The following is a 20,295-nucleotide window of genomic DNA, read 5'->3' as shown; positions in this document are numbered from 1 at the left end:
TCAACCACCGTGGATGCACCTATTATTTATTATAGCATTTATACCCGAATTCAGTATGCATATGGTTCCCTGCTCATTCTTAACCCAAAGTGAGCTCATCTTAGAATGATCAGCAGCCCCTGAAACCTGCGTGGTACACACGTGTTGAGCCTTTCGATCTCTTCGTTTCCACAGCTGACCTTTTCCGCCCTGTCGAGTCTCCTCTTGGGTTAAAATTCCTTCTTTCTGTCTAGTTGAGGATCTTATTTGGATAAGGTCCTCTCAATAAAAGGCATTGAATGCCTTCTTAGCCTAAAAAAGACTGTCTTTTCTGGCAAGCCCTTCATGAGATAAGAACATTGTCCTTTTGGTGAGTACTCTTTTGTTTTTGTTTACTTCTGCATGCCTGGTTTAATATTTTGTTTGGTCTGCATGAATCCCAAATCTTTACATGACCTAAGAGGTGTATTCTTCCATGTAGTGAATAACTTTGGCAATATTCTTGACACAACTTTTTGTTCAAATTGTACCAGTGATCTCTTTTTACAGAGTTAGCACTCTCAGCTTTGATTAACCCTGTATTGAGATACTAAATAATAGAATCACTAACCAAACTACATAAAAGACTCAATACCGCTAGCAAATCTTACCCAGTTCCACATGGTCTTTTAATTTGTTTAACTGGGCTCTTGGTTCAGAACCATTGTCCAAAATGAATTTTTTTTTTTGCTCCTGTTGGTTTTGCTTTGTATTATTTTCTTTAAGCTGTGTACCTATTATCTGTCCAACTTCTGCATAAATGAGACTCCTAACAGAATAATGCTGGCTCAGCACTGAAAGAGTATGCCAAAAATGTGGAATTGACAAAATTGACTTAATAATGAATTCCAGGTAGAATTAGCCTGAAACACACTCCTTCCAAACCTCCTTGTTGCTCAAATGTGGCTAAAAGTGTTTTGAAACTGACTCCCAGTCACCAATCACTTTCCCCTGACTTGGGACCAAACCAATGAAATCAAGTGCATCTAGCACTAAGGAACACATACTACATAACTACAGGATGATTGATCAGAGATGTTTCAGAGAAAGACCTTGATCAAAGGGAGAAATGCAAAGGCTGTCAGAAGCAAAATGGAGTCACTTACACCAAACTCTTAACAAAATGGAGTCAGGAATTCATGAAGGAAGGGCTTTCATGTATACTTTCCTGTAGTGGGAACTGCCATCAAGGACATTTACAAACTACAGCCTTACAACAAAGGCTACTTCTGTACTTCCAGTAATAGCCAGTCCTAACCACAACCTTGCAAGTGGCCTTACTTGCTGCAATCAGGGTTATATCCATAAAACTTTAGTTAGGGTTATGTTAGTTAGGTTTACATCCATAAAACTTCAGTTAGGGTTTTATATCCATAAAACTCTCTCAAGCAAGATCCAATGTGCATGTCACCACCTGCAATATGATCCTGTAAACCGATGAACTTTTATTTTACATCAACTGGCATATACTTCTCCTTTTTGCCTTTAAAAGTTTCTCACTCCCTTAACCTTTCCGGATGAGCTCATGATTTGTTATAGCATGCATTTCCAGAATTTATAAATCCCCTGCTTATTCCTGAATATAGTCATTTCTTTGGAGAGTGACTATCTGTTGTTATTTTCAGTTGACAGAAGAACTCAAGGTATGGTAGTCAAATCACTCATTTCCTGAATGATGAAATTGAAAAGTAGAAATGGTAACTGATTGACTTAGTTGGAAAGACATACAGACTACACTTTAACGTCAGCCTTGTGACTGGTAGCTGGTGCTTTATAAGCCACACTGATTGCCTGACACTGGACAACAGTCTCATGTAAAAGAGATAAGAGAAATTATAACTAATAGTGACCTTAATTACAAAAAATGGAAATATAGAAATTAGAATATCCAACATGGATTGAAATATTCACTTTATCTTAAAGTTCTGTGGAAACTTGCTGACTGCATGAATATTTTAGTAAATATTTAATAATGCATTATTTAAGTGAATTTTTTATTAACACCTTATTTACATATGAAATGTGAAAATAAAGACAAAGTGGGAAGAGTCAGTTGACTTAAATCCTCCATAGTGAATGTAAAGTGTTCATTCATGAATTCAAAGTTAGCTTTTAGTATTTATCCCCAACACCAACTTTCTCTCATCTGATCTTCTTACTGGACATTGACTGTGTAACTAGACAGATGGGGCTCATCCAGGCTTTGCTGATGTCACTCACCTTTGTTCTTCCCAGCCAGCCTGTTCATCAGGTAGGACTTGCCTGTGCGGTAGGGGCCCACAATTGCCACCACTACTACAGGCTGTGTAATGGCAGACAGGTTCTCCAGAGCTTCTGGATTCACCACCAGGTACCCTTTAGTGTTCTCAATGAGGCACACTGGGCCTGGCATGTGGATCGCTGATGCCATGTTCACGGCGACGCCTTGTCTGCAAGGAAAAAATGAAATGGAAAGTAATGTCTGGTCAGTCAGTTAAGATGAATTCTACAATAGGGCATACATTTTTATTTTCTGTTCTTGAACATTCTTTCTTGTGCATTTTTAAGAAGACCTGTGGCCCTTTAAGGCTGTCCTATAGACTGGTCCACTAGCTGCCTTTAAAATAACTTCATTTTGAAATAGAATTACAGAAAAGATGCACAATAGGCATGAAGTGTTTCCATAAACCATTTCCCTAGCTTCTCCTAATGTTAATATTTTACATAACCATAGAACAATTACTGAAACCAGGATTTTAACATTGATACAGTAATAACTATCTACACACCGAATTCACATCTCACCAGTTTCTCACTAATATCCTCCTGCTCATGATCCAATCCAGGATCCCTCATTGTGTTTAGTCATTATGTTTCTGTGGTTTCCTTGCATCTTTGATAGTTCCTTATTCTTTTTTTATCTTTCATGTCTTTGACATTTTAGAAGAGTACTGGCCTGTGGTTTTTGAGGAATATCCCTAAATTTGGGTTTTTCTGATGTTTACTCATTGATTGAAGTTATGCTTTTTCTTTTGCAAATGTCACAGAAGTGATGCTCTGCCATTTTCAGTGTCTTATATTAATGGATTCATGATGTTGACATGACTTCTCCTGGTGCTTTGATCTTAACTTTGATCACTTGGTTAAAGTGCTTGCTGCCAGATTTCTCCACCATAAAGAGTTATGTGCCGCATTGTCACTAAAAAGTTTCCATTTTGCAGACGACATGATCATATATTTAGAATACTCCATCATCTCAGCCCAAAACCTCTTTAAGCTGATAAGCAACTTCAGCAAAGTCTCAGGATACAAAATCAATGTGCAGAAACCACAAGCTTTCCTATACAACAATAACAGACAAAGAGCCAATCATTGTTCTGAAATTCAGAGCACATATACACCATGGAATACTACACAGCCATAAAAAATGATCTAACTCCTTCACAGTAGCTATAAAGAGAATAAAATACCTAGGAATACAACTAACAAAGGAGGTAAAGGACCTCTTCAAGGAGAACTACAAACCACTGATCAAGGAAATAAGAGAGAACACAAACAGATGGGAAAATCATCCCATGCTTATGGTTAGGGAGAATCAGTATTGTGAAAATGGCCATACTCCCCAAAGTAATTTGCAGATTCAATGCTATCCCCATCAGGCTACCATCGACCTTCTTCACGGAACTGGAAAAAACCACTTTAAACTTCATATGAAACCAAAAGAGAGCTTGTATAGCCAAGACAACCCTAAGCAAACAGAACAAAGCTGGAGGCATCATGCTACCTGACTTCAAAAATTATTCTACAAGGCTAAAGTAATCAAAACAGCATGATACTGGTATCAAAACAGGGGTATAGACCAATATAACAGAACAGAGGTCTCAGAAGCAACACCACACATCTATAATCATTTAATCTTTGACAAACCTGACAAAAACAAGCAACAGGGAAAGGATTCCCTGTTCAATAAATGATGCTGGGAAAACTGGCTAGCCATGTGCAGAAAGCAGAAACTGGACCCCTTCCTTATACCTTACACTAAAATTAACTCCAAATGGATTAAAGACTTAAACATAAGACCTAACACCATAAAAACCCTAGAAGAAAACCTAGACAATACCATTCAGGACAGAGGCGTAGGAAAGGACTTCATGACTCAAACACCAAAAGCAATGGCAACAAAAGCCAAAATAGACAAACGGGATCTAATTATACTTAAATGTTTCTGTACAGCAAAAGAAACAAGCATTAGAGTGAACCAGTAACCAACAGAATGGGAAAAAATTTTTGCAATTTACCCATCTGACAAAAGGCTAATATCCAGAATCTAAAAAGAACTAAAGCAGATTTACAAGAAAAAAACAAATAAACCCATCAAAAAGTGGGCAAAGGATATGAACAGACACTTTTCAAAAGAAGACATTTATATGGCCAACAAACATATGAAAACATGCTCATCATCACTGGTCATTAGAGAAATGCAAATCAAAACCACATTGAGATACCATCTTAGGCCAATTAGAATGGCACTCATTAAAAAATCAGGAGACAGATGCTGAAGAGGGTGTGGAGAAATAGAAACAATTTTACACTGCTGTTGGGAGTGTAAATTAGTTCAACCATTGTGGAAGACAGTGTGGCGATTCCTCAAGGATTTAGAAAAAGAAATTCCATTTACCCAGCAATCCCATTACTGGGTATATACCCAAAGGATTATAAATCGTTCTGTTATAAAGACATATGCACACGTGTGTTCATTGCAGCACTGTTTACAATAGCAAAGACCTGACCAACCCAAATGCCCATCATTGATAGACTGGACAAAGAATATGTGGCACATATACACCATGGAATACTATGCAGCCATAAAAAATGACGAGTTTGTGTCCTTTGTAGGACATGGATAAATCTGGAAACCATCATTCTCAGCAAACTGACACAAAAACAGAAAACCAAACACTGCATATTCTCACTCATAGGTGGGTGTTGAACAATGTGAACAGGTGGGCACAGGGAGGGAAACATCATACACTGGGGTTGGTTGGGGAGTTGGGGGGTAGGGGAGGGAAAACAGGGAGTGGGAGGGCTGGGAAAGGAAAACACTGATGTAGAATGTAGAAATGCCTGATGTAGGCGACAGGGGGATGGAAACTGCAAACCATGATGGCATGTCTGTACCTATGCAACAACCCTGTGGGATGTGCACATGTGCCCCAGAGCTTAAAGAACAACAACAAAAAAAAAAAAAAAAAACAGAAATAAGCTTCCACTTTGAGAAACAGTTTGGAGTCTGCAGATATAATCTTATCATACTTTTGTTTTTCAGCCACTACTTTTAGTTTTTATTTATGATTCTTTTTGTGGTGTTTGACTAAAAAGGGTTTTCTACTATTATTTCTATATTTATTAACTGCAGTTGTACCATGAGCAAGGGCTATTACTTCTTTATTTTTTTGTTTGCTGATTTAATCATTTATTTGTATCAGTGCAGACTCAGAGGTATTAGTTTTATTCTGAGGGCTTCATTACTTTACTATCAATATTTATTTTGTTACTCAACTTGTCCTAGATTTCACCATTGAGAGCTTCTTCAAGCTGGATCCTAGGTTTTTTTTTTTTTTTTTTTTTTTTTTTTTTTTTTTTTTTTTTTTTTTTTTTTTTTTTTTTTTTAATGCTTCCATCATATTTTTAGTGCTTCTTTCCTTTTTGGCCGCACAGCATATTCTAGGAAAAATATCTGTATTTTTCCTGCTTTATCCCTAGAATAAAGTAACCATTTCTCCCAATGTCTTTGATTTCTTTCATTGGATAATGGTACCTTGACACCAAGGTAGCTCTCTAGGAGTGCTCATTATTTCTAGACCCACTCAAGGGCAAAGTTAAGAAATATGTGTATGAATGCTAACACATATATACACACATCTATATTTATTTTTTATCTGAACATTTCTATAATAAAGCTTGAGATTCTGTTGTTATTTCTAATTCCAATCCAACACATGTGAGCTTAGTCAATCTTTTAGCTTTCCTTTTAAACTATTTTCTCTAAATAAGCTAGACTTTGGTCTCCTAATACATAATACATTTGCTTCCTTGCTCAATCCTAGTATTTTCATATAGTAGTTTCAAAACTGGTAATAAGTCTGTGGAAAAATTAATTTACCTACTACAGAAAATTATTAGTGTACCATTCTTTTTGTCTTTAGCCTTATATACACACTCAAAACACTGCATTCCAAAGTTGTTTGGGTTAGATTTTTAATTCTCTACCCTCTTGAGTATGGTTAAATTATTCATTTGTAAAATAGTCACATTTGCTACTGCTTGTGTTTCATTGTGGCCTCCCTCACATCTTGGTATCTTGGTTGATTTTAAGTATGATTTATTTTTTGAGTTTGTGAAACATCATGGTTCTGAAATTCAAAGGTTTTCAAAAAGTTATAGTGAGAGAAGTGTCACTTTTCCTTCCTCTTAGCACTCTACTCCCATTGCGGTATTCTTCTGTTCTTTCTACCACATTCCCACCTGTCCTCCATAGATACCTAATCTTGTTAGTTTCTGGTTTACCCCTCTTGGATTTTCTTTTCACAAATGAGAATTACATATTTTCTTATTCATATTTTCTAACATGAAGATCACATCATATAGAAATTTGGAAATCCCTCCACATCTGTTCATAGAAAACTTTTAAAATCCTTTTAACATGTATCTACTCCTTTATGTGGATTATACTCCAGTTTATTCAATCACTCTTTAATATATGAGCATTTAGATTGTTTCAAATATTTTGCAATTCCAAACAACGCTGTAATGAATAATTCTGTTAACTTTGTGCATGTGTATTTTTATATAGTTACAGGAGTAATTTCAGGATAGATTCCTACCCGTGGGATTGCTTGGTCAAAAGATGAGAGTATATAATTTTTTAGATACTGCCAATTTCCTCTACAGAAAGTTGTACACGTTTGCATTCCCACCAGTTCATCCTGTATGTCATTTTCCAGAAAATGGAATTTTTCCTGGGTGTTCTACTCTCGCACTTTTGAATTAATTACAAAATTTTCTTTGGAAGCTTTTCATGTTCACATTTAGATCTTTGGACTGAGCAAAACTGAGCCTGCTGAGCTCATGTGTACAGTAATAGTAATTTTCACCTGGGGAATATTGTTTCATAACATCCCTATACTTTGAAACATAGATACCATTCTAACCCATTCTTGGTCCTGTTTTCTTCCAAGCCCCTCTGTGGACAGGGTCTGGTGAGACTGTGGGACTCACGTTACCCAAAGGCTTCTTCTCACTGTGCCTCAGCATTCACATGTCATTCATGCAAGCCTGATAGCTCACACCTGACATGTACTATGTTGATTTTTTACTCAATTATATTACCAGATTTTGAACTCTCTGAATTTTAAGATTGATTCATCATTACCTCCATGTATACCAGCCTGCATATTGTGTTTAATTATTCCATGTAATGAAGTCACACCAGGAAACATTCTTTGAAAAACCATGGCTTGTATTTTGTCTGATCTCTGCTGTATTGAGAGTAGCCTATGCACAATTGTAATCATACTATCTTTATCCAAAGCTTGATACTTTGAGTATTTTGATAATTTTTGCAAACTTAAAAGGAGTGAAAAGCCTTCCTATAGTAATGCCTCAATGCCTTAATTTTGTGTTTTCAAGTTGAATGTCTAAATCCTTGTAACTTATGTGATCATGATACAAAATATATGATCTCTTTAAGATACAAGTAAATGCATATGATAGATACTGCAGTTTTCATTCTCATCCTGTGATAAAGAGTGGTTTGCTTCCACTATAGAGTTGGTTACTTCTGACTTCTTCCAGTGGAAGCTTATATTGAATTATTTGGCTTCCCATTGCTTCGGCAGAAGATGGCAAAAACACCTTTTATTTTTCTGTGATCCTGATCCATTTCCTCCTAGAGCAGTGGCCTACAGGATCTGCTGGCAAGTAAGAAGGGAAACTAGAAACTGAAAAGAGTGAATATCTATGGAAGATGAGTGAGAATAGAGGAAGGGGTCTGTCCGATTCTGTAGCATGCACTATGCTACCATAAAATAGAAATCAACCAGAAAATGTGGTGGCACAAAGATGTTACAACCTCCTCAGTTACAATAATGTGTTGCCTCTTTTTGCAGATCCCAAGTTTCCTACCTTCATTTACCTAGAGCTATAAAAGTTGGCAATAAAGAAAGTGACAGAGTCTATTAGGCAGATATTTAAAGACAACGGTAATTTAAGATGGTGTCAGAAAAGAAATAACAATCCTAGAACATTAGTTTCTCTGAGTATCTGTTCCACCCCTACTGAAGCCTAATTCAACCCAGCAGGAATTAGAGTGCACAAAGGGACATGACATGCAGCCACCTAAGGCCAGGATTTCATCAGGACTTGTATCCTGCAGCTGGCTCAACTGGAGCCTGTCTTGGGGATGGTCAACTTAGAGAAAACTAATGAATGCTCATAAATCTTTAAATCTTTGTAAGTCCTAGTCTTACCAGAGTAGAGATCTTCTAGAGTTGGGAAGGAGGCAGCTTCAATGAGAAAGTTACGAGTCTTTGTTCTCTTCTCTTTAGTTCTGAATTTGGCTGCACTGCTTTCTCCCTGTTTTTTCTTGCTGGAACTTTGGACTTTTACCTTACCTCTCCAAAGTCATGGGGCTTTCCAGATTTTCCAATTCTTTGTTTGAGATGCCAATAATCTGGACATCCTCTACCAGTAACACATTTGGCGAGTCAGCCAGGAGGAGGTAAGACCAAAGTTTGGGATTCATTTTCTCCTTTTTCTTTCTGCTCCATACAAGGGAATCTCTCTCTCTCTCTCTCTCCCTCTCTCCCCCTCTCTATCTCTCTCTCTATCTCTCTCTCTCTCTCCCTCTCTCTCTCTTTCTCTCCATGTCTTTTCCTTTCCAACTCAGGACACTTGGTGGGCAGCACCCAAACACAAAGGCAACTGCAGGTTTCTGGCTGTGGCCAGTGAAGCTAAGGAGTTCCCAAGTGGAAGCACTTAACCGCCACTGCTGGGTTCACTTAAGGGACCAGAGGCTTCTGTTTTTTTTTTTCTCCTGTCTTTCTTTTTCAGTCTTTCAGTGACTACTTCCTAGCAGCTCCTTCAACTTCGAGGGCAACTGACTGGGGGTTACTCCCCAGTGTTGCCTGAAGGCCAATGAGTCAATGGGGATAATTGCTTTGCCTGGAAGGAGGAAGGACTCTTTTTTTTTTTTTTTTTTTTTTTTTTTCCAACTTGGGACCCTTGGTGGGCAGCGCTTAGATGCAGAGGCAACTGTAGGTTTCTGGCCAGGGCCACTCTGAAGGACTCTTTTAAATCTTTTCCAGTTGTGGTCCCTGATCCCTACAGGTGGCACATCCTGGAGTTAATGCACATATGTTTCAGGTGGCTTAAACCTTTTTTTCTTATGCTAAATTCTTCCCTTTCCCTACTCTATTGGCTAAGGACAAAAAAAAAGCTCACCCAACCTCTAATTCCTATCATTACTATGGCTATCCTTATAAAGCTCATAGTAGGCCACTGCATCTGGAGGGAAAACATGTACATGGCACTGGTGCCCACCTAAGGTCAGAGACATCTGACACTCTTAAGGTTGGACTCCACAGGGGAACACCCTGGGGATCCCCCAGACCTAAATCTCTCCAAAGGGGACACACTCTGCAGAGGTTCTGAGGTCTAGTACTAAGACATCTTTAGAATTTTCTCTTGGATTTGCGATACTGTTTGGAGTCTGGATTTTACTGTTTAATGGGAAAGTGAGATGGTGTTGGATATATCCAGACCTTTGTGCTGCTGTTCTAAGCAGGGGATCTGATTAACATGTGACACTCTCTTTTGGTGCTGTTTGGCCCCAGTGATCTTTGGAGTCCAGGGAGCTTTGACCTTTAAAAATCAAACTGCCATGGAAACTGCTGTACCCAAAATTTTGGTTCACAGCTGTTAGAAATAAACTTTTGGTGCTGCAAAAGAAATAGCACTCAAATATAAATTTTCTCAGCAAGGCAATTTACTTCTATAGAAGGATGCATCTCACGGATGGAGCAATGATGAGAGCACACCTGAACAAAAGAGGGGAAGGGTTTCTTATCTCTGACGCAGGTAGCTGTACTGTTATGTTGTTCCCCTATTGGCTAGGGTTGGACTAGACAGTCTAAGCTAATTCCAATTGGCTATTTAAAAGAGAGCAGGGTACAAGCTAGAGTATCCCTGGAGTAAGCAGTTTCGGCAGGAAAGATGGTTATGGAACAGGTGACTAAATGTGACTCAGATCAGGTCAGATGACCAGGGGTGACTCAGGATGGAGCAGGTGACCAGGAGTGACTCAGGATGGAGCAGGTGACTAGGATGAGTGAGAACTCTAAATATGTGGGTTAGGAAGGGGATGTGTGAGAGGAAAGTGCAGTTTTGGCAAGAGGAATAGGTGCAGGTAACCAGGGGAACAGATGTGAACTACTGATTAGAGCTGGCAGGAAGGTTGTTTATTGAAACTAGGGGCAAGGAGAAAAGTAAGTTAAACTTTAAAATGAAGAACAAAGAACAGGGAAACTGAAAATGTGGACATACTGATTTTTGAGGAGAAATTTAGAACTCAGTATATTTAACAACAGCCTTCATTGGATTATCTATTGGGGAAAACAAAGTAAAACCAGCAAGTTTGTATTGCTATCTCATTGCTAAGATTCCCAACAATTGGATCTTCATTTATGTGTGTGTATACATGTCTAGATATGTTTATTTGTATGTATACTTATTATTGTATGGTGTGTCTAGCAAATTGGCTTATGAGTAAAAAAGCACACATAAATTAAGTAAGTCTAAGCAATTTTCAAGTTCATGTGATTTAAGTATAACTTTGCTAAACAAGCTGGCTTTAAAATTATTAGTAGAATAAAAATAGAAATGTCTTCAGAATTGTCAGCATACGTTTTCTCTGGATTTTATGTTTGTCTTTGCTTGATATTTCGAGATGTCAGTGTCTGGCATAGAAGGTTATAAAACTATAAGCACAGCTAATGCAAGATGATCTTGGTTTGTATGCCTTCTTTTGATGAATGAGAGTAATTTATGAAAGGAAAATATCGTGGACCCCCAAAATCACCAAGCTGAAGGGAAAATTCATGCTGGGAATGCTTGGGACAAACATTCCTCCCATTCTATTTAAAGTCATTCCTCTGCTCAGTAAGATAAATGCATATCGGATTGCTTTCTTTGGAAAGGCTAATCAGAAACTCTAAAGAATAAACTCTTTGTCTTCTACCTACCTGTGACCTGGAAGCCCCTAAGCCTCCTCCCCACCTTCAGCTGTCCCACTTTTCTGGACTGAACCAATGTTCATTTTACATATGTTGATTGATGTCTCACGTTTCGCTTGTTAAAAGTGAAAGAATTGAGTACAATGAATAGGACAAATATTTTAGATAAACTTTTTGTGCAAATTAAAATCTTAAAAGTTATTTTTGATGCTCATTTAGTATATGGGCAATCCCCAATTAAGGTTGTGATATGGGGAAATCTGTTTCTAAAATTGTGGAATTGTTCTTACCTATAAATGCCTGTTATCTGATAGTTCAGTATTTCTTGCTTTTTAGGATTTCACTGAAGTTTTAGGTTACTAGGGAAAAGAATTCTAGTTAACTCATAATTCTGTAAACAAAATGTGCCTGAAAGGGTTATGCTATTAGTGAGAAAAAAAATAATTTTGTCTGATTCAGAAGTTATCCAAACGTTAGTTCAAATTACAGATTTAAAAAGGTTATGTATGAAACAATGTAGTGAGGCACCACTAAGTAGGGCAAAAAGATGTGGAAAAGTTTAAATAATAAAATATTCTTTAAAACCTGATAGAGAATTGTAGACATTTGGCTAATTAACATTTTCATAGTTAAAGCTCTTAGCCTTGATTAAATTAAAGTAATAAGTATTGTAAACAAATGTATTGGTAGTTTGGTAATTTTTTGAAGATATAGTTAAATTTCTTATTTCTTTCTGTGAATAGTTATTGTGTTTCCTATGAATTTCTAGCAAGTCATCATTTGTTCCATTTATCTGGAATTCCTAGGCTACCTCTTTTGGGCCCACAGGAATGGATGGAACACACCAGCCTTCTAACCTTAAACTAACTTTTTGGATTTTAGGCTTCCTGATACTTTAAGTGTGTTGAGTAGATTCTCATAAATAGAATTTGAGTCATATTATCTCTCTCTGCCTAATTTCCCCAAAATTTGTAAACTATTTGTGAATATTCTTAATTCACAGCAATGTGTTTGTCTGCATACAGTTGAACAGGGTTGCTAGGGCTGCTCAAGGAGAGAGAACTCAGAAACCTGACAGGCTGGCAAAAGGGCAATAATTTCTTACCAGTGAGACTCTAGCCTCTTTCTGTCTGTGCAAACTGGTTAAATGAAATGTAAAAGTCACTGTTCATCTCCCCTGTTAAACAGTATTGATTAATTAAAAAAAAGTTTTAATTAATTGATTTAATAAGAAGAGCTTAAATTAAATATTTTGTCAGAAAAGTAAATAGTGCAATACCTTTTATTTACTTCATGTGACATAAGTAATCTTTGGGAAAGAAAGATGATTTTAAAGATTATTGGTAAAATACAAATGTCTTCAAAATGTAAACATGTGCTTCAAATTATGTTCAAATATTAGGTTTGCTAAATGCTTTAAGGTCATAAACTGCTTCTTTGGCTTTGAAAATTGCCTGACTTGTCTGCTTTACAGCTAGGTAAGGACTGAGGACATGTGGAGTTGGCTGCTCCTAACTATGCTGGAAACATTCAAACCTTATCAGCACCTAGTACATAATTAACATAACTTACCATGTTTTACATTAAAATTAAAATGGCTAAGAGTCACCATTATAAGGTGTACTTGAGACTACTAAAATAGTTTTACATGCAAGGTGTGTAAGAACAATTGTGTGTGTGTGTGTGTGTGTGTGTGTGTGTGTGTGTGTGTGTGTGTGTTAAAGGTTTTAAGGAGGCATGGAAAGGTAAATTCTTGCCTATGGTTAAAGAATTGTTTTAAATTAGATAAGAAAAACTAAAAGTTCAAACAAATGGTGGAAGGTCTCTAAAAATTAATCTTGCAAAAGAAATTATCTGTGTGAACATATTGACTAAATACGGTTTTTCTGTAAACTGAACATTAAACAACAAGGTTTTCTTAAAGCAATAATCTGCTCTTTGGCAAAATTTATAAAGGGTTATAAAAGGTTTTTGCTTCTTTAAAATTTGAGTAATCATATTGGCAAAATAAATAGTTCATGGTCATCAAGAATTCTATTTCATAATATCAAGTGTTTTAAACTCTGAATATATTTAACAGCCTTCCCAAAATCAAACTTCAGTTTCAACATTGTCTTTCCTGATGGCTGGCTTTTTGGATGAATCAGGAGGCCCCTGAATCATCCAGAAAAGAGGCAAACAGGGTTATTTAACATATTTAGGTACATAGGATTGCCAGAATTATGTTCAATCTTCTTTAGGTTATACTTTTGTGAATAATGCTAATATATCTCCCAAAATTGTCTGATATTTCTAAAATTCAAATGTCTAAGTGTATGCTATCAATTACAATTGTGGTTATTATGTTAAGCTATGGTAGACCACAGAAATAACCAAATTTCCTTGTATAAAGCTACTAACCTAAATGAAACAAAAAATTAATTGAATAACCAGCTTTTGTTTTTCCTCTTGCAAATTTCTGTCACAAACATTCTTAACAGCATAGGTGTCCACCTCCTGAAGTTTAAGTTAAATCTTTTAACCAAATTCACTTCCTCTCACCTAGAGACCCTCAAGCTTCAGATGATCATGCAACAAACATTCCAGCCAGTTCCTGGTGAAGACACCACCCCTGGCCATCAAGAAACTACCCTGCCTCCACTAGACAGAGAAAGGCAAGAGTTCCATGATCCCCAGTAGGTAGGGACTACGCCCCAAGCCAGCATGAAGCAGTTACAGAAGAAAGATCCTCAGTCCCTCCACCTCCCATAAAGATTTATAGGAATTACATTTCTCAGGGAGAAAATGAGGCAGGAAAACATGATCTGGAGGAATGGAACATGAGGCCAATTCACATTTCAGCTATGACAGGAAATATTATCTTTATTTACATAGGGCTTACACAAAGTAAACAACGGAAAACTCTAGAGCGTATTTAACCCCCTCAAATTCTGTAACAGAACCTTGAGCCCCTATGCGTGGGCCCACTCCCACACTGCGGAATATATTTCATTTTCAGTAAATCTCTGCTGTTGTTGCTTCATATTTTTCTTGCTTTGTCTTGTTCTAGTTCATATTTTTCTTGCTTTGTCTTGCTTCTAGTTCTCTGTTCCAATGAGAAGATGTTTCCTGTTGAGCAGACTTATGCTATTTCTAGTAATATTAATTACTTTCATCCTGTTGTGGGACCTCTCCCATCCATGTATTGTTATTTCAATTTTTATAATTGTATTAATCCATGTTTGAATACATGATGAATTTACATAAAATGTTAAAGACATATATGATGTAGAGTTATCCTCTCATTTCTCACCTTAACTATTGAGGTTCATTCCTGGTATGACCAGGATACTAGTCTATTTTTTACTTTTTCAGAGGGAACTAAGAAGGTACACACATATTCATTAGTTCCTAAAGTAACTGTAGCATACTTTCTGCATCTTTTTTTTTTTCTAATGATATATCTTGGATACTTTCTCATACTAGTATAAATAGACCTTTTTCATTTTAGTGACTATAGAATATTCCTTTGAAATATTCCTTTGAGAGAACTGCTTGAGCCTGGGAGATTGAGACTGCAATGCACCATGTTTGTGCCACTGTATTCCAGCCTGGGTGGTAAAGTGAGACTCTACTTCAAAAAACAAAAATAAAATAAAATAAAACTATCAACAAAGTAACAGACAATCTATAAAATGGGAGAAAATGTTTGCTAACTGTGCATCCAACAACGATCTAATATCCAGAGTTTATAAGAAACTTCAACAAATTTACAAGCAATAAACAAAGAACCCCATTAAAAAGAAAGTGGGCAAAGAACATGAACGAACAGATTTCAAAATAAGACATATATGCATTTAAAAAGCATATAAAAATGCTCAACATCACTAATCACTATAGAAATGCAAATCAAAAACCACAATGTGATACCATCTCAAACCAGTCAGAATGGCTATTATGAAAAAGTCAAAAAATTACAGATGCTGTTAAGATTGAGGAGAAAATGGAACATATACACTGTTGGTGGGAGTGTAAATTAGTTCAGCCACTATGGAAAGCAGCTTGGTGATTCCTCAAATAACTTAGAATTAACATTTGACTCAGCAATCCCATTATTCCCATAGGAATGTGTATTCCCAAGGAAATATAAATCATTGTACCATAAAGCTACATGCATATGTATGTTCATTGCAGCACTATTCACAATAGCAAAGATATGGAATCAACCTAAATGCCCATTAGCAGTAGGCTGGATAATACAAATGTGGTATATACAAACACCACTGAATACTATGCAGACAAAAAAAAATGAGATCATGCCCTTTGTAGCAATATGGAAGTCATTATCATAAGCGAACTAACACAGTAACAGAATCCCAAATACCACACGTTCTCACTTCTAAATGGAAGCCAAACAAAGAGAACGCATGGATTCTAAGAGAAGAACAGGAGACACTGGTATCTACATGAGGGTGAAGGTTGGGAGGAGACAGAGAATCAGAAAAAAAACCTGTTGGGTACTATGCTTAATACTTGTGTTTTAAAATTGTCCGCACACCAAACCCCTATGACATGCAGTTTACCTGTGTAACAAACCTGCACGTGTATCCCTGAATCTAAAAGTCAAAAAAAAAATTTTTAATTGTGGTGTTGCTCCCTTCTCATTAATTTGCAAGAGTTAATTATAACTGAAATTATTTCTGTAACTATAATATAAATTGCAAATTATTAATGGCTTCTTAATCTTACCAGTTGCCTTTTTGCTTTACTCAAACCTTTTCTAGCAATAATGCCACTACTTCTGACCTGTTTCCCAGTTTTATAAATTATTAGTTCAATCAAAATTAAGTTTGTTTTTTGTGGATGTCAGACCCTGATATTCTTTGATAATCACTTTTTAATTTTAAATTTTTCTTGCATGAAACTTCTATAACACATATACTTACAAAATGATCAACAGTGTTATGTTATTAAAATAAAATAAACCTCGCTTTATATTTCCTTACCAGGAATATTCAGGCTCTTAAACCTGTGAACCAAGACATTTCATCCCTACTCCAAATAGCTTAGCAGCCCCAGGTAGAGCTAGAATCATCATATTGCCAGCTGTGTCAAGGATCCTTGAAAGCACTGAGGGTTCTTCATTTTTGGCTGATTCAATCTCTTCTTTCAGTCGATTAATCTCTTTATTTAACTCCTCAGATTTCTTTTCAAATCCTTCAATAAGCATTTCTTTTTGTACCTATGAAAGGGGAATAGTCCACGTTTGAAAATCCCCAATTCTCTGCAGGGAGTGAGAGTTTTGTGTTTAACAAATTCAACAGTTACGCATATGTGTCTATTTCTCTATTATCTTAGAAAACTCTTTGATGAGTTCGTCTAACATTTCCAGGTGGTTGGACCTGAATAGTGGGAGTATATATGGTTTATACCTTTGTGACATTCCTTAAGCAACATCTCACTGGAGGTGGGAAGAAATTTTGTTCCAGCACAAAGAATGCCCTTTGAGAGGGAATGCAGGTTTAATTCTAATTAATTCTAATTTCCACTGATGTAGCATGGCCATGCTCATCTAGAAAATAATAGGGTCTGCTGACCCTGTATAAAACATTGGTTGTCAAGCTCCAGGCTGGTACAAGGAATGTATTTTACTCTAGTTGTATAGGATGAATCAGGCAGATACAGAAACAAATGGAGCAATTACTGATCTTTCAATATCATTTTTTATCAAGCCAAATCTGAAATTTTCATCCAGATTGATCTATTTCAGGTATTTGAGGGTTGTGCCCCAAATCCCAAGGATTGGTGGACTCAGGTCCTATTTACTTGGGGGACAGTAAGACCATCCTATAATCACCACAAACAGCAGCCTGATACCCTGGGGGATGTCATGTGTACTCTCCAAAGTCTAACATGAAGAAGATGCTGGAGTCTTGTAGACTTTCAGGCTTCAGTACAATTCAGATGTGTTTGAGATTTTAGTGAAACATACAACTTTTGTGTTTCCTTCTGAGATCATCCCTGTGCCTAAAATTTTGGTCCTTCCTTTCCTAAAGAAGCAAGGCATTGGCCCTCAAGCACTGCCATGCTTCATTGAGACTCACCTTCAGCTTGTGTTCCAGCATCCTTTCATGCTCTCGGAGGAGGTTTTCCCTTTCCTTCTCCATCTTCTTCTCCAGTTGGGCTATATTTTCCTGGAAGCTTCTCTGTTGAGCCTCCATTATTTGCTGCTGCTCCTTCTGTTTTTGTCTTAGCAACTCCTGTTCCTTTTCAGCTGCCTCCCTCATGGACCGCTCCGCTATTCCACAAAGGTTTTAGAGAGGGAAGAAAATGACAGTTTTGCCTGAGTTTTACCCTCCTGAGCTCAGATCAAACTGACTTAGAGAAAAGCACAAAAGTGAGGGATTGGGAATCTCTGAATTCTCCCACTAGCCATGTCTGGAAGAGAATGTCGAATAATGTGATGTGAAGACACTGGCTGGAGGTTCAACCCCAATCCCCTTGAGATTTTGGGATTTAGCAGAGTATATGTTCCATAGTAGGAAGAAGCTCCTTACATCTATAGTAAGAGAAAGCAAATTCCAAGTATACAATAATTTTTTAACTATAGTCGCTATGCTATACATTTGGTATGCAGAACTTATTAATATTTTAACGGAATGTTTATGACTTTTGAAGCTCCTTGTATCCAGAATATCTTTCGGTGTGATCAGCAAGAAGGCACTGCAGTAAACTACCAATCCCTCTGAGAGCCCTGCCCCTGTACCTGCTATGGCCTTCTCTCCAGCAGTGAGGGCTCTGTCTGACTGCAGGATGGATTCCTCTACAACCACCTGTGACTGCAGGAAATCCCAGAGGACCTTGTCTGCCTGAGGAGCCAAGAAAGAACAAAGACCTGTCAGGCAGCAAAGATCTCAACTTATGATGACGAAATTATTGTTCAATAAAGTCACAAATCTAACCTTGTAAACTTTGCATAGTTCTTAAGATCCCACAGTTATTTCTTTTCTTCCACAGCCACAACAAAAAGTCCAAGCTCTTTCTTAAGACATAAAAACCATGTGCAGCAGCCCCCCTCCTACCTGTCCAGCTTCCTTTCCCAGGGATGCTGCTCACCACCCACCCCAGGATACGGACAACCTGACAACATAAATGGGCAATTCTACAAACACACATTCTCAGTTGTTTGCAGTATTGCACAATCTTTTTCTTCTGTTTGGAAGCTCTGCTACATTTTCATGACGAGGATAACCTTTATGGATACATCAACTAGCATTCCCAGTCACTCTTCCTGGAAGCTTTTTCAGGGTGCATTCTGAGTTTTGTCTCTTATTTTACTGAGGAATTATTTACAAATGGAAATTGTGTATATTTAAGTTGTACAGCATGATATTTTGATATATGTGAAATGGTTACTGCAGCCAAGTCAATTAACCTATCTATCATCTCATAGAGTTTTCTTTTGTTGAGAACACCTGAGATCTACTCTCTTAGCAAATTCCAAGTATAATTCTTTTTTTAGCTATAGTCACTATGCTGTACTTAGGTATCCAGAAAGTGTTTATTATAACTGAATATTAGTTACTTTCAATCATTATTTTCCCTTTTCCCCCACCTCTCTGACCTTGATAACCACCATTCAGCTCTCTGTTAACATGAGTTCAGCATTTTTTTTCTCACATAAACATGAGTCACTCCATATTTGTCTTTCTGAGTCTGGCTTATTTCACTAAGTCTAAATTCCTGCAGGTTCATTGATATTTCCACAAATGTCAGGATTTCCTTCTTTTTAAGGCTGAATAACATTTTATTATATATGTATGTATACACATACATATGTATATTTGTGTATGTCACATTTTTACATGTATTTATCTGTGGATAAACAAAAGTTGTTTTTATGGAGGCATAGGGGAGGGAAAGTGGGGGGTAGGGAAGTTGGGGAGGGATAACATAGGGATAAATGCCGGATATAGATGACGGGGGGATGGAGGCAGCAAACCACATTGCCATGAATGTACCTATGCAACAATCCTGCATGTTCTGCACAGGTACCCCAGAACCTAAAGTGCAATAATATATATATATACACACACATATATATATATAAAGTTGTTTTTATATCTTGCTATTATGAACAATGCTGGAATGAATAGGAGTACAAATCTCTCTTCAGGATTGTGATTTTATTTCTTTTGAAAACATACCACAAGTCCATCAAAAGCTGTTAAAACTAAGTTGGCTAAAGTTGCAGGATACAAATTTAACATACAAAATCAGTTGCATTTCTATATACTAATAAAATATTATATGAAAAATAAGAAAATTACATTTATAACAGCATAAGAAATAAAATTCTTATAAATAAATTTAACCAAGGGGGTGAAAGATGTATATACTGAAAACTATAAAATGTTGAAGAAGTTAAAGAAAATATAAAATAAATAGATATCCCATGTTCATTAGTTGGAAGAAATAATATTGTTAAGATGTCCATACTACCCCAAATTATCTATGGATTTAATGCAGTATCTATCAAATTTCCAGTGAATTTTTCAAAGAAATAAGAAAACCAATTCTAAAATTTATATAGAAACAAAAAAGATCCTGAATAGTCACAGCCATCTTGAGTGACAAAAACAAAGTTGGAAGTGTTGAATTACCTTATTTCATAATCTACTGCAAAGCTACAGTAATGAAGTAGCATAGTACTGGCGTAAAAACAGGTAAACAAACCAACAAAACAGAATAGACAGCCAGGGAAGAAATTTACACATATATGATCAAATAATTTTCAACAAATGTGACAAGAGTACACATAAAGAAAGGATAGTCTCTTTGACAAATGGTGCAGGGAAAACTGGATATTCAAAATAATAAAACTGGACCCTTATCTTACACTATACAGAAAAATCAACTAAAAATAGATTAAAGATTTAACCGTAAGATCATAAAACTCCAAGAAGAAAACAGAAGGAAAATACTTCTTAATATTGGCCTCGGCAGCAGTTTTTTGAATTTGACATCA

The 20,295-nt window shown here is 36.7% G+C and overlaps 2 protein-coding genes and 1 long non-coding RNA gene across 5 annotated transcripts in view; 1 reads left to right on the top strand and 2 right to left on the bottom strand.

Moving 5' to 3' along the window:
- The window catches only part of GBP2 (guanylate binding protein 2), a 61,353-nt gene extending 58,887 nt beyond the window's left edge, over positions 1-2,466 (bottom strand). For both annotated transcript variants that reach the window (XM_037727832.1, XM_017498358.2), the window contains exon 1: positions 2,239-2,466. In XM_037727832.1, coding sequence (XP_037583760.1) covers positions 2,239-2,428 — 190 coding nt within the window. In that variant the 5' untranslated portion in view covers positions 2,429-2,466. The remainder of the gene's footprint in view (positions 1-2,238) is intronic.
- LOC108282432 lies at positions 289-14,718 on the top strand. Its single transcript, XR_001816407.2, has 3 exons — positions 289-349; positions 8,604-8,776; positions 13,834-14,718. It is a non-coding gene; the product is annotated as an uncharacterized LOC108282432 (long non-coding RNA).
- GBP4 (guanylate binding protein 4) overlaps positions 14,313-20,295 on the bottom strand; it is an 18,936-nt gene continuing 12,953 nt past the window's right edge. Inside the window, exons 9-12 of one of the 2 annotated variants that reach the window (XM_017498351.2) lie at positions 18,034-18,136; positions 17,372-17,565; positions 16,274-16,509; positions 14,313-14,898 (exon numbers count right to left, since the gene is read on the bottom strand). In XM_017498351.2, coding sequence (XP_017353840.1) covers positions 16,291-16,509; positions 17,372-17,565; positions 18,034-18,136 — 516 coding nt within the window. In that variant the 3' untranslated portion in view covers positions 14,313-14,898; positions 16,274-16,290. Of the gene's footprint in view, positions 14,899-16,035; positions 16,510-17,371; positions 17,566-18,033; positions 18,137-20,295 lie in introns of those variants that run through there. The other variant, XM_017498350.2, reaches the window with a different exon arrangement.

This window comes from Cebus imitator, unplaced genomic scaffold (genome assembly GCF_001604975.1).
Source record: "Cebus imitator isolate Cc_AM_T3 unplaced genomic scaffold, Cebus_imitator-1.0 Scaffold240, whole genome shotgun sequence".
Classification (NCBI taxonomy): domain Eukaryota; kingdom Metazoa; phylum Chordata; class Mammalia; order Primates; family Cebidae; genus Cebus; species Cebus imitator.
This window is presented reverse-complemented; position numbering and strand designations above follow the sequence as displayed.